Here is a 13,679-nt window from a genome sequence, read left to right as displayed (position 1 = left end):
ATTATTATCATTGCCATTGATCGGAGACATCCTGAATTATAGGTGTGTGTTTTCATTTTTACTATGTGTCATTTCTCCTTGCTTAGAGGACAGCATAACTAAAAAATGGCTCAACTTACCCCACTCTCCCCTACATGATCTCGGTCACTCAAATAATTACAAAGCCTGATTTAAATTCAGGTTACGAACATAATACCTAGTACACTTCAAATACACTTAAATCAAAATATTTAAGATATGGTATGACAATACAGTTCAAATAAAAATAAACTCAATTGACTGGAGGTTTGAGGCAGAAATATGTGGAGATATCCTTTGACACTAACACAGTAACTGACTGTGAGCCTTGGCTGCAACGGCTCTGAAAATGTGGCAAAAGCACATCGATAGTTTAAAAATACCATTAAGTGCCAGTAGTACGATAGGGAGGCGATCACAGAAAGCAAGTGTCTGGGGAAAATAAAATAAGTAAAACGTACCTTTCCTTACCCTTTAAAGACAGGTTGAATCCATCTCAGCACACCACAGGCAACAGATGCAGCGCCGAATAGAAACGAGATGTTATCTCAAGGAAAATGGGAAGGTGTAGCTTCACTGATGTTCTGCTTTAATACAACATAAAGTTGGGTTTACAAGGGAATATGTTGCATGTCCGAGCCAAACCTGAGGAAGATTGTATTGTGTGCTAGCGCTGGAATAAATCTACTACACATAGTGCACCTCTAAAATGTAGTCTCTGTGTTTGTTTGCTTTCATTAAGCACAGGTAAGGACAGGGTGCTGCAAGGGAAACATGTGCACACTCCACAGATATACACATTACTGTTGACTTCAATTGTTACAAAAAGGCTGCTGACCGAGTGCGAAGTATCATTGAAAAACAGACAATAATTTGAACACAAAAATATTTATTCCCACAATTATCCCAATAAACTGAACACACACCAAGTTACATGCATGTGACAATATCTTTCAGCTTAAATAGAGCGCAGTACCGCAGTACACAACAAAAAGAGTTGGAGAGTAAGCCGTCTTATCAGGGATGTGCAGGTCCAGCTGTTTTCAGTGCACCAAAGTGAAAAGAGTGCTACTTCTGTATTAGTCTTCCTCTTGAAGCAGCCACCACCCACACATGGCCACAGTACAGGAACAACTGGCTGACCTAAGACAGACGGTGATGATGTGGTGTATGTCACTCTGCTCTGCTTCCCCATTTAACAAAAGGAGCAGAAATAATCCTCGTTAAATTGACCAAATAAGTTGAATCGGGACACAAACCATTATTTCACGAAGAAAGGTAAACAGTCAAGGTAAGTACTCTGAGGGGAAGAAAACGAAAAAACTAAAGACAAAAGCTTGTAAACTAAGTTTTGTTATACATGTAGAGCCTTTTGTTGACTCCACAGAAACAAGGAAACTGGAGCAGACTCAGAATACTTGGTATCAATGTTCCTACTGAGCAGCCAGTTTCCTTATGTTCATGATCAACCTCTTGCTGTAATCCAAATGGTCAACGGGTTTCACTTCCATCACTGTGGCCTTGATCCTGGACTCATCCTGTCAGACACAAAAGTACAAAACTCATTCATATGGAACACATTATAGGCCTGCAAATGCTGCTTTTGGTGCATCCCACTTGGTTTAAATCAAAGCTCAAGTAGTTCAAAACGGTACACACAATCACGTAGATGCCTGTTTGCAATTGATGTTAATGGAGTTCATTTTCAACTAAATGTATATTTGGTGATAACCAGTAGAGACAATATTTGGATGAGGGTGGAGCAACATACAACCAACAGTGAAAAAAACACATTTTTAGATGATCAAATTGTTACAATTATCTAAAACACACTGTGGCACCCTAAGGTAGCCAAGACGAGGGCATTTGACAGAATGAAGGTTAAAAGCCTTTTTAGACAAAGACATTGCCCCTTGGTTGATCTCTAACCACAATCCAGCCACACATGTATTATAAACAAACGATATAGGCATCTTCTATTTCCCCTTGATAAAGTGTTTTGATGAGACTGATTTGGACTGGTATCTGAAAGTTGGTTGGCATTTAAATGAATGTTTTACAAGAAAAGAAGCAGCATTAAAGCCATAAACACCTCCACAGCTGTCTAGACAGGGGAAGGTCACTTCCATCAGAGCCATTATTCTCTGCGTTTAACTAATTTCTTCTCCATTAATCCTCTGCAGCTCAAGTGGGTGAAATGTAAATCAACTTCCTTTGGACTGGTGCCCGCATTCCTTTAGAATAGCCTGTTATAAATCTTTGCTTGTTTTGCATGATGCAAGAGAGCTATGTACGCATGATAAACAAAATAACGGATGACTTCAGATTCATGCCATTCACCGTTATGTTTTTGGCTGTGATGTAAAAAATCTGAACATTTCTATCGGTATTAACTACTACGTCCCATGTTTAGGCCATGAGCAGCTTCTCCTTGCTGCTCTGCTGGGAGCCAATCGGAAACCATGCTGGCTGGGGGGGGGGGGGGGGCTGTGTTGCTGTTGGCTCCCAGTGGAGTTGGAAGGCTCTGCACCGTGCCAGCTCTCCAAGACCTGGTTGCTAAACGGTTTTTGCTACTAAAAAGCAGATGATTCACAATACAACTGTGTAACAACATTTTGGATGGTTTATATATTAAAAACCTTATCAATTACCAACAATGTTATTAAAATATTAACAATATCATCTTTAGAAAACATTATCATTACAACCTTTTCGCAAACCAATATTGTTGCCAAACTGTAAATGTATTTCCTGTATAATAGGGATTGCTTTTGTTGCAGTTCATTCATACAATTAGGATAATATTTGTATTTGTAATGATGTCTAATTGTATTATCTGTTTTAATAATCAAATCAACAGATTACAAAGTAAAGAAAAGCCAAAATATGTTGTCAGTGGTCAGAAGTGCTGCAGTGAAGCGCCTAGGATGTTGAATATCAGCTTTCTAATCCTCGTCATCCTTTTGAGGTACTTCAAACAGTTATAACGTCTAGACACTGCCTACAGGGACAAGTAGACCTTAAGAACTGCACAGCAGCTGAGAGCTGAGAGCAGCCATTCCTGATGTCAGCTTAAAGAAAGAAGACTGTCAAAGAATTAAATGCTGAGTGGTTATATTTAAACGATTGGTTTTTCACAGCAACAACACAGTTATAGTAATAAAGTCATCCATCCACTGAAATCTGAGTGTTAAAACGTACACTATTAAAATAGTAAATATTCTAAACATCAACATTCTACCTCCGATATTGATAAGTGTGAACATGACATTGTGCGCCACACCCACATGAACCACACCCCACTTGTTTTGTTAAACACACTGTGATTAAAAGTGTTGAGATGTAATAGCAACACAGTGAAATGAAGTGGCACAGCTTTTAGTTCTCAGTGGGACCCAATTCAGACGTTTTCTTCAGTGTGATGTCTGGCTCAAAGTAATTGAGCAATACAATGCTTTCATTTGATGTTGATACTAGGGTCAACAAAAATCAGTGAAGTGTCTGTTCAAAAGATGCCTGTTTGTGATTGCTTTTCCTTGAGAGCGTCTTAACCAAACTCCAAACTTTACTTCTCAGCAATACACATTCCAAAACCTAGTTGCAACCCCTAAGCATTGTTAGAGTATAAGCTTAACTTGGTACACATCTCACTAGTGTTGCACGGTGTACCGCGATACCCTGCCGTTAAAAACGTTACGATTCCTCCGTTTCATTAGTATCGGTACTTTAAGAATGACGGGGGAAAGTACTCCGGTGAGAAAGCGCTGTTTTAATAAGAGCCGTGTGTGTTCAGCGCTCTGCTTCCACTCCCTGCACTGCAGACGTGCCTGCAGTCCCGCCCCTCTCAAGCACGCTCTAAGTCCCTCCTCTCTTTCGTGCACTCGCTAGCTGCCAGAGCATGTGAGAAAACGAGAAGCATGGCTGCAAGTGGGAGTGCAACTGCCGCTGCGCCTCGGCTTGTTAACAAAAAAGACGCCAGAAGTGAAATTTGGAAGTATTTGAGCTATATCTCTGACAGTGAGGGCAAGCCTACGGACACCACGAGGCCTGTCTGTGAGACATGTTTTAGATCCCTGCAAACCAAGGGAGCCAACACATCAGACTTGGCTAAGCACCTCGCTGACCGGCATCCAGAGCTGTTTAAAGAATTTAAAGACAGACAGGTTAGCGAATGTGATAGATAACATGATTACATCATGCTCAAGCCCATGCCCTCAAATCGAAGTCAAACCAGCGTAATTTATTTTGTGACAAATGAACGTTTTCGTAGTTTGACGAGGCAATTAATGGCAATGATAACTGTCTAATATGGCTATCTTTTTAGCTAACTTACCAATGTGGTTATAGTTCTGGTGTTAAATAAAGCACAATAATTACATTTAAAACTGTTTCCCTTTTTTTAAGAAAAATCGAAAAAGAATCGGAATCGCAATTCTTGACTTGGTATCGGTATCGAAACCAAAATGTTGGTATCGTGACAACACTACGTCTCACACATACATTGACTAAGCACAACTGCGCAGACTATCCAAGAAAGGCCAAAAGCATAAAAAAAATCTTCCACGGCTTTAGAGAAACCTTGTTACAGAGCTTGTTTGATGCAGCAAAGGGCAGCAGGTCCGATTCTCTCCCTGTGATGCAGCAGGGTGGAAGGGTGTCATTAACTCGCTATGTCCAACATCAAGCATTGTGAGAGCACGGCACAATGGCTGGCTTGTAGCATTGAGGAGGAGAAAATAAAGTGAGAGAGGGGTTGCAGGTGTCTCTGCTGAAGGTGTCTGGAGGCAGCAGCCAGTACATGCTTGTAGCAGTGCCATCGGTAGTTAGGATGCTGAGCTGAATGTGACCGGCACAGTGGGCTCTTCTGTGGGTTGATGGCGGATGCCGCCTCTGGCCAGGCTCCAGACTTCCTGCTCAGAGTCCCAGGCCAATCAATTCTTTTATGTGCATTCCTCAAAACAAGCCTTTTTCTGTGTTGCCAACAGGAAACAGTGACAATGACATATTCTTTGTCCCCACCAGTCTTATAACCGACCATATTTTCTATTTTGTATAAGCAATACGATTCAACTACAAAGCATGCTATGATGCAATTGTATCCGTTTTATTACAATTCCGGCTTTACTTACGTTATATGTTTCTAGCTTCACTCTGCTGCGGAAGACAAAAGTGTTGAAGTTGGCTTGTTGGAAGATTTCGTCAAAGGCGGCTTCGTTCTGAAAATTGAGAACATTTTGATTAGCTTAATTTCAAGAAAGTACACATTTGATCAATCATTAGCTTCGACACCGTTTAAAGTGCAAAGTACGTTTCTGATAACTGAACAGTGAAAAACATCTCCTGTGAGTTTCTCAGTAAGAAGAAAAGCACAGAGGGTGTCTTTAACACCAATGTGCCATTGCAGGAGTGTGTGTGCATGCTTGGCAGTAATAAAGCCCGAGGGTTAGCTTGTGCCTTTGCCATTTTCTGAGGCCAGTATTAGAGGTGAGATCTAGAGTCTCACCGAGTCCTTGAGCTGCCCCAGGTAAGCTGCGTTCTGGCCCAGGATGGACTCTGCACTCTCCTGGAAGCACGTCACCCATTGGTTGTCCGCGTAATCTGCAATGTTGGCCTGTGGGATTATATAAAAAACAAAAGAGTGAGAGTAAGTAGGAACAGAAGTTATATGCATAAACAGAATTAGATGAATGAACTATTGTTTACATTTTGCTTAATGATTGAATATTGTATGTTGACTTAACACATCTTAAGGATGCTCTAATTAAGCCCGGCAACATAATCACAAGTTTTCACTGTGCTCTTGTTCTACATACTGTGGGAGAGAAATCACAGCTTATGCTACAGCTTGTGAAGAGGACCAATATGCCGACTTTTGAGTGGTACCAGAATAAAATACGCTTATTTTAGATGCCTGGCTGCAATTGCTTAGGGGGCTGACTAAGTGTTTTTGCATATAATGTTGTATTTGTTCCTTCCAAGTAGTTTGTGATCAAGCTGGGAAGAAAAAGCTCCCTGCATTTTCGGTAACAGCACAGTATGAAACGCTGCAGCAATTAACCCAACATTGCTCTGATTTAAACACAAGTGTACAATCTGAAATTGGTTCTCATTACGCTAGTCACAGAAACAATTATTTTTTGCTTTTTATACAAATGCACAGAGCATTTATGCTTTTGTGAGCGCATGTGTGCCACAGCTGCAAAGGTTTTAGGGAAGACGGTGCTGAGTGACTTACAGAAAGGATGAGGCGGTACTTGAAGTTGGGGAACTCTTTGTCGCACTTCTCGCAGCGGAACATGCCGTTGTGCTGGTCCACCACTTTTTTGTTGCATTCTTGGCTAGGACAGGCCTGGTAGAGGCAGTTCTCCTTACGCAGGTACACAATGGTAGCAATGCATGTGTAGTAGTCCGCCTGAAAGGGAATATAAACAAACAGAAATTCAAGTTTAGTGCCAAATGATGTCACTGGAATATGCTCTTACTCCATTTCTCTCTCACACAACCTTTTTGTTTTGAATGGTAAATAAGTTGACTGCTAAAACAGCATGAATTAACACACACACACGCACACACTTCGGGCTGCAACAAACGACTAATTTGATAGTCGATTAATGAAACGATTAATCGACTATTCGATTGTGCCTTGCACAATTTCTCAAACGCTCTTATTTAGCCATCAACTTTTAGATTTAGTTTGAGGTTGTTTTAGGCATGTGGAAACTAATAATGAAGACAATAAAGATGAATACTTGATTAAAAAATACATATTATTAAATTAACTAAACAAATTGTTTACAAAATGAACATTGCTTTTCATTTAAATTAAATAAATAATATTTCACATCAAAAGAAACAAGTGTTTTAGCAAATAATAAATAATGTGATAACAGAATTGTAAACATAATAGCTGAAACTTTAACAAACTAACTAATTCAGTTACCTCAAATCATTAACCCATGTTTGTATAATGTAGTTAACTCTGCGTGTTGCTGCTAGCATACATAACACCTGACGTGAAAACGTTACTCGTGGACGGGGCTACAGAGCTACTAGAAAGACAGTCAAACCCGGTGCATTTCTCCGTCTGGATGTGGAGCACTTTTGCTAAATGTTTAGACAAATTGCTTGTGTTACCGCCCTTACATGCTAAACTCTTATTGCACTTTTGGCAACGAGCATCGAGATGGGTAAAGTTTAACCACACCTCGGAGCGAGTTCTCTCCGCCATCTCCGCAGTGTGTTGCTGCATGTAGCAGCCGCGTGTGTGTAAACGTGTAAACTGCCCCGCCCCCTCGCACACAGACCAGGGAGAGATCTCGTCTGATCGAAAATACATCATAGACGCATTTGTTTGTCTTTTTACATATTATAAACGAGCTGGCCACACGAAGACTCCGATATAATGTTTTTGTATCAATAATACATGACATATTTTTTAAATGTCTCCAGTACCAATAACGTTGTAGCTTAACGGCGCGTAAAACGCACGTGATGACGTCACCAACGAATCGACGACTGAATTAGTTGGCAACTAATTTGGTAATCGATTTTAATCGATTAAGTCGATTAGTTGTTGCACCCCTAATATATATATATATATATATATATATATATATATATATATACACAAATAATGATGTACTCAATGATACAGTCTGAAAGCAACATAAGTGTAACAGAGGCACTCTACCAGAATCCAAATGGCTCAGAAACAAATGCAAACTATTTGTGTAGCTGCTGTGTTTGTGGGGAACAGGCACACTTTTGAAAGCAGGCGGAAAAAAACTGCTTTCAGGAAACATTACGAGTCTGCATGGAAAACACCCAACCAGGAGACACCATTCTCACGTTGGATATAAATAGATTAAAACAATAAGCAGCTCTATATATCTGTGCTGTGTTGAAAGGGGAAAATGTTTCAACATGTCAACAGATGAGTCGCATCACCTCTCCTCTGGAAGACTTTCTCAGGATGGGCGGGCCTTATGCACCTGACAGATAGTAGTTGCACCCTAACAGCTAATTGTTTTGGACAGAGACTTACTAACGTCTGCATTGGCTGTGACAGAGAGGAGAGCAGTCCCCCGCTCGCTTTGATGAAGGCTAAAGTTGTCTGTTCAGGGTCAGGGAGCAGAGGAAAAGGCCTGCCAGCTTGGTGCCATAACATCCAAGTACATCAAACAACCGTTTATGCTAATGTATAATTGCAATTATGATAACTGTGAAAAAACGCTTACGGTTACATTCCTCTGTATTAATTACAGTTTCTACAAAAGGAGTGAAAAGGCAAAAACTGGTGTGTTTTAAAAATCAGAAAGCTCCATTAAACATGTTTGGGACCTGGTACAGCTTTTTCACAGTGTATCGGCTTGTTCAGAAATCCTGGCTGAGTAGTAAATTAAGCTATTAAAAAAACTTTTAGTAACTTTTCTACCATTTGCAAATTAAATAAAACATGAAAACAGTGCATACAAAAATAGAACATATCCCTAACATACACAGAAAATCTTTTATTTTCTCAAAGTACTGACCATTTCTTAATTCACCGATTTGACTGACCAAAAACAACCCAGATATAAAGCTCAGCTTATTTCCGAAAGAGGTGCAATTAATCAAGTAAACACCTCCTCAATTAGTGTGTGACTAACCGGGGCTGAAGATGACAGGAGAACGTGTTTTCAGTCCTTTACAAATGCGATGTCAAGCCAACAAGAGGAGGGTGACCACTAACTGTCAGAGGGGGCACGGGAGCCATTTCAAAACTTGAGACTGTGACACAAAGGGTTTGTGACAGGCACAATTAATTGCAACAGACTTTGGCTAGGGGGGTCTTGAGAGGCCTGACCCCCATGCGCCTGTGTATGGGATGTCTCAGAGGGGCTGAGGACAGCCCTGGCTCGGCTCCTTTGTCAGTACTGGGTCTTATCACACGCCATGCTGAGGAGGAGCTATAGCCCAGGGTCAAACCTTTCCTCCTCAACAGGAAGCTAATGCTACGAGAAGCACCTCACCTGACAGGGGGCTAATGGTTACACTCAGGATTTAGAGTATGGAATTGAAGAGAGAAAATTATATAGGGCACCTTTAGCTGTATTGTAGGTCTATAGATGATAGAATAGCTGAAGTAGCTCTACTAAAAGAGGCATACTGACGATCAATGAGCCAATTACTATCTGTGATGGGGAATCCTGGGGTCAGGACCAGAGATGGGGTCGTTACTAAAAAAAAGTAATAGATTACATATTACTTTAAAAAAAAAAAAAAAAAGTTATATATTACACTACTTCGTTACTCTCTATATAAAGTAATTCGTTACTTTACTCGTTACTTTACTCGCAGGGCCGGCCAGCCCCTCCCTACAGGCAGATCACGCAGACTGCTAAAGTTTCAAATGTTCTCTTTAGTTCAGTTTCCATTGTCGCATAAGACTGATCCAGATAGCTCCTGAATGTTTTCATATCTGACCATGGCTGTCCTCTGTCTCCTGCTATCTGTATACTTTGTAACGCGTTACACCCAACTCTGGTCAGGACCATATAACAGAATTTCAGTAAATTAAGACTTAAGGATAACTGCTGCTCCAGTTTAATCCATACATTCATTTATTTTACTAAGGACGTATTGGCCCTCAAGTCTTCAAGCTTCTTAAGAAAACAATGTAGGAACATTTTTCAATTTGTGTCTTTTGGTGCCCAATCATAACTGCTTATCGTCTTAATGGGATATGTTCCTCAGACGTTGATGATTACTAAAGAGAAAAGCATGTTCAATTACACAAATTAAGATCTCAGCACAGGTCACATTACAATTTATACACTTCTGTGAGCACCATTTCGCTCAACGGTGGAAATGAATAAACGGGGGAAATGAAAGAACACGTATTACTTTACTTATCCGAGGGCAGTTATTCCATTACAGAGCTCAAAGAACTGAGCCTATGTAATCTCAGTAATCAATACCAGAGATAAATGTGACTTGTACCATGAAAACAGACCGAGACTGGGAGAAGAAACCCACAATACAGGGGGATTAATGAGGAGTAGATGGGGATGCGATTTTTAAGCACACATACCTGGTGGTGGAGTCATTTTACGAGTGAATGATTATTACAAAGATTCATCCCACTGACTCTCAGCTCAAAGGACCTTTGCACGGCAGAGCTATGAGTGACGTGTGAAGGTTGCACCCTAGCAGTACTATATAGACAAGCAATGTGTACCCTGGGTTTTTACTAACAAATGCAGCTTGACTGTGAGCACTTTCATATTAGTTGTTTGGGATTCAACACCAGCCTTTCAGTTTGTCCTTGAATATCTTCAAAGAATCATCCCTGAATAACAATATATCTAGGGTTACCATATCTTGAATGTTTGAGAGCATCAAGGCAAAGCAGAGCATGTGTATACCTTGTCTCCATGGCCCAGGTGCTCTGTCTTAACGTCAGACAGAGTCTTCCAGTTGGTGTTTCCTCCCCCGCTGCCTTTCACCTCTGTCAGGGACTGACCGTCCATGGCATGACCCTCCTTGTCATACCTATGTGAAAGACAACAGATACAGGTCACTGCAGATTTGTCTGCAGTCACAGTCAACCAAGTTAAGTTGTAGAACTCCAACTACTGATTGCATTCTTTATACATTATTTGGGGAACAATCACATCACAATTTCACCAAGCAAGCATATTTGTGTTTCAATTATCTGACTGACCAAAACCAAGACGTTGGTACTATAATATCATGGAGAAGCAGAATGTTATGCCTTTTCGTTTGAAACATTTTAAACTATATTAACAGTTGCAGATTAATTTCACTTTGAATAAATAATACATGAAGTTATGGTTTCAGCTCTGGATTAAGGTTGAGCAAAATATCAATTTATATTTACAATATGACACTAGATTACAGATATGACACGTACGATTTATGATGTCGTCATATCGTAAAATGGTATTTGTGTTCTATATTCTTGGTTGTAACGGCGGCATTATAGTTGTTGTCAACATTACAGATAGGTCTTTATCATCTCATTGAGGAAATACTTTTATGAAAGCACCAATAGTCAACCATACAATATTAATGGAGGTATTTAAAAAAAAGTATTTTGATATCCGATACAATCTGTATCGCCCAGCCCTACACTAGGGTTGGGGTTACTATAGTCATTGAATTTTGCAGTGCATCACCACATTAACCCCCAAAAACACTAATTATAGAAAGCTGGTTTTCCACTTCAAAATGCTGGTATGTCGAGGCATGCCCTAGACTGCAGCTTTACTCATTTCCATGTATCCAAACCTAAGAGGGACAAAATACTGTTCAACTAACAGTTAGCTTGAAAACATGTTTCAGGCAGAGCATCCGTTTGTGTTTGTCAAAGCAAGGAGGGCTCAGCAGAGAGCAAAGGAGGCTGAGAAATGAATCAACAGCAGAGGGCTGGATGAGCTGGCAAGGGTCAGTGCTGCTCCAGTGATATCAAAAACCCATTTTCTCCCAATATTCCCGGAAATTCAGGGAAGAAGAAGAAGAGTGAAGGCAGGGTAGAAGGAGAAGAAAGATGGGTTCAAGCTAACTGCAGTTGTGGGGTGGCAGAACAACACAACAGTTTAAAATAGTCTCAGAGATCAATAGAGCTTACTAATCTGCTGGCCACAAGGCAAGGCTCTGCACAATGGGGAGGTCAGCTTGTAAATATGGCAAGAGCATGCCTTGCTCCTGGAGGCATGACTAATTGAAAATATCCCCATTAACGTTTCAGACTGTCGCCAGAGCAACGCACATGCAGCCAATTTCCCACACCTTTTGATAAATGTGAGCAATTCTTTATGATAGCACCAGATTCCTCACTAGTGTACCTGCACTGATTTTCTTTAATTGAAAATGCACCAGGTTGGGAACCTTTTTAAAGGATATTCTGACCAAACAAACAATGTGGAAATACCATTTCCCTTCATGGCTCAACAACTTTCCCAGATGTTCCACAGAGGAGAAATTATAAAAAAAATGCATCACACTTTAAAAAAGGAAGGACTTTAGACTTTCAAGTAAGCATTTTATAGCCGCCCAAAAGGCAGTATACAGTTCTAAAACTGTAGCTTGGATCATGGAGACAGCAAAGGAAACAGAAATGTCAGAGTAGACAGCGATCATAATGCAAGAAACAAAAAGGGACAAATTGGACCTGGCAGCAAAATGTGCAACAGTCAAGTGAAAGCAGGTAGATCTCAGCTTAGAGAAGCAGGACTTCCGAGAGACCAACTATCTGCGAGAACACCAAGATAGATGACAGGAGGTTGGCAGACGTGCATGTGTTTGGCATAAACATGTCAAATGTCAGTGGCAATGAACAAGGAAAGATAGGAGTGGAGAGGCGTCAGAGGAAGAGTCATATGGGAACGATGGGAAGGTTTCAGTGTTCTCAGCTCCGGGCCTAAACTCTAATGCCTGGGCTGCAAAAGGCAAACAACCTACAAACATGAGTATTCCATGTTGTGTCAGGGTTTCCCACAGACTTTACTTGGGCGGGCCGCCCAGGTATATTAACGGCCGCCCAAGTAGATTTTGCGACCCATTTATTTTTTAAATGTATTATAAATGCAACGGTGCGCAAATGTGGGTCTGCCTCACACAGGGTGACTGGCTGTTTACATGATGTGGCCTTCCTACATGGCCACTGTCATACAGATCATAAATCAAAGCCCTTGATTGGTCTGTGTGACCTCATTCACACCAACGCAACTCCGGTTCAAGCTCCGTGCTAGAGCTTTTCAGGTTCAAAACCGGTTCTTCGGTTTAGCTCCAGCTCTTTTCACACCGCCCAGAGTCCGACTGGTGCTGCGTCATTGCGTCATCGTTTGCGTCATGACGCAACCGTTTGCGTGCCTGCTTCATAAAGCCAAACCGCGCGATTGTGCTCCAGCTTCCTCTGTACCTCTTCGGAAGACCAGATTCCCAGTAGGTAGCTGGTCTCTTCAGTGGACCACTGCTGCTTGTTAAGTTTCTCCATCGTTGTGTACAAACTGGATAAAACGTGGGCTTTTTGTTGTTGTTCAGGAGTTGATCCCGCAAGCGTGACGTATGCGGTGCTTTTGCTCTAGCCGGACAATGTTTTGGTGCTTGAAACGAACCGGATTCCGGAGCAAAGAGGCTGCTCCGCTGCGGTGTAAACAGGAAAACCTGGTGCTTTTTAAGCTCCAGCTCCGAACCGGCCCTGAAACACCGTTGGTGTGAATGAGGTATGTGTGTCATTCAAGCTCGGGATAACCTCAGCTCAGGGGCCTCATTTATAAAGGGATATACGCTAAAAAAAAAAATGGCGTACGCCAGTTTCTACGCAATGTTTGCGATTTATAAAATACTAACTTGACGGGAAAACGTGCTGTCCTCCACGCAAACTCTAACCCATACGTACGCACTAAGCACAAAAACGGGAGAGACGAGAAACTGCGACACCGTTGGCAGAAGGAAGGATGGAGATAAATATGTGGAAATAATACCATAAACAAAATGTTAGCTCTCATTTATCATATATGAATAATTCATTTTCAAACATTGATTAAAGCCAGTCTTAAAATGATTAAACAAACGCCTGTTTGAGACTCCTCAGTGCACACAAAAACATAACTTGGAGAAATAAATAAATACGGATATGTTATTTAAAACCACCT

The 13,679-nt window shown here is 41.0% G+C and overlaps 1 protein-coding gene across 1 annotated transcript in view; it reads right to left on the bottom strand.

Annotated features, from left to right (window-relative positions):
* Positions 1 to 887: 887 nt before the first annotated feature.
* Positions 888 to 13,679, bottom strand: part of rpa1 (replication protein A1) — a 43,977-nt gene continuing 31,185 nt past the window's right edge. The window contains exons 13-17 of the mRNA XM_034097952.1: positions 10,425 to 10,551; positions 6,254 to 6,430; positions 5,522 to 5,629; positions 5,148 to 5,234; positions 888 to 1,556 (exon numbers count right to left, since the gene is read on the bottom strand). Of these exons, the coding sequence (XP_033953843.1) occupies positions 1,452 to 1,556; positions 5,148 to 5,234; positions 5,522 to 5,629; positions 6,254 to 6,430; positions 10,425 to 10,551 (604 nt within the window). The 3' untranslated portion in view covers positions 888 to 1,451. The remainder of the gene's footprint in view (positions 1,557 to 5,147; positions 5,235 to 5,521; positions 5,630 to 6,253; positions 6,431 to 10,424; positions 10,552 to 13,679) is intronic.

Source organism: Pseudochaenichthys georgianus, chromosome 13 (assembly GCF_902827115.2).
Source record: "Pseudochaenichthys georgianus chromosome 13, fPseGeo1.2, whole genome shotgun sequence".
NCBI lineage: Eukaryota > Metazoa > Chordata > Actinopteri > Perciformes > Channichthyidae > Pseudochaenichthys > Pseudochaenichthys georgianus.
This window is presented reverse-complemented; position numbering and strand designations above follow the sequence as displayed.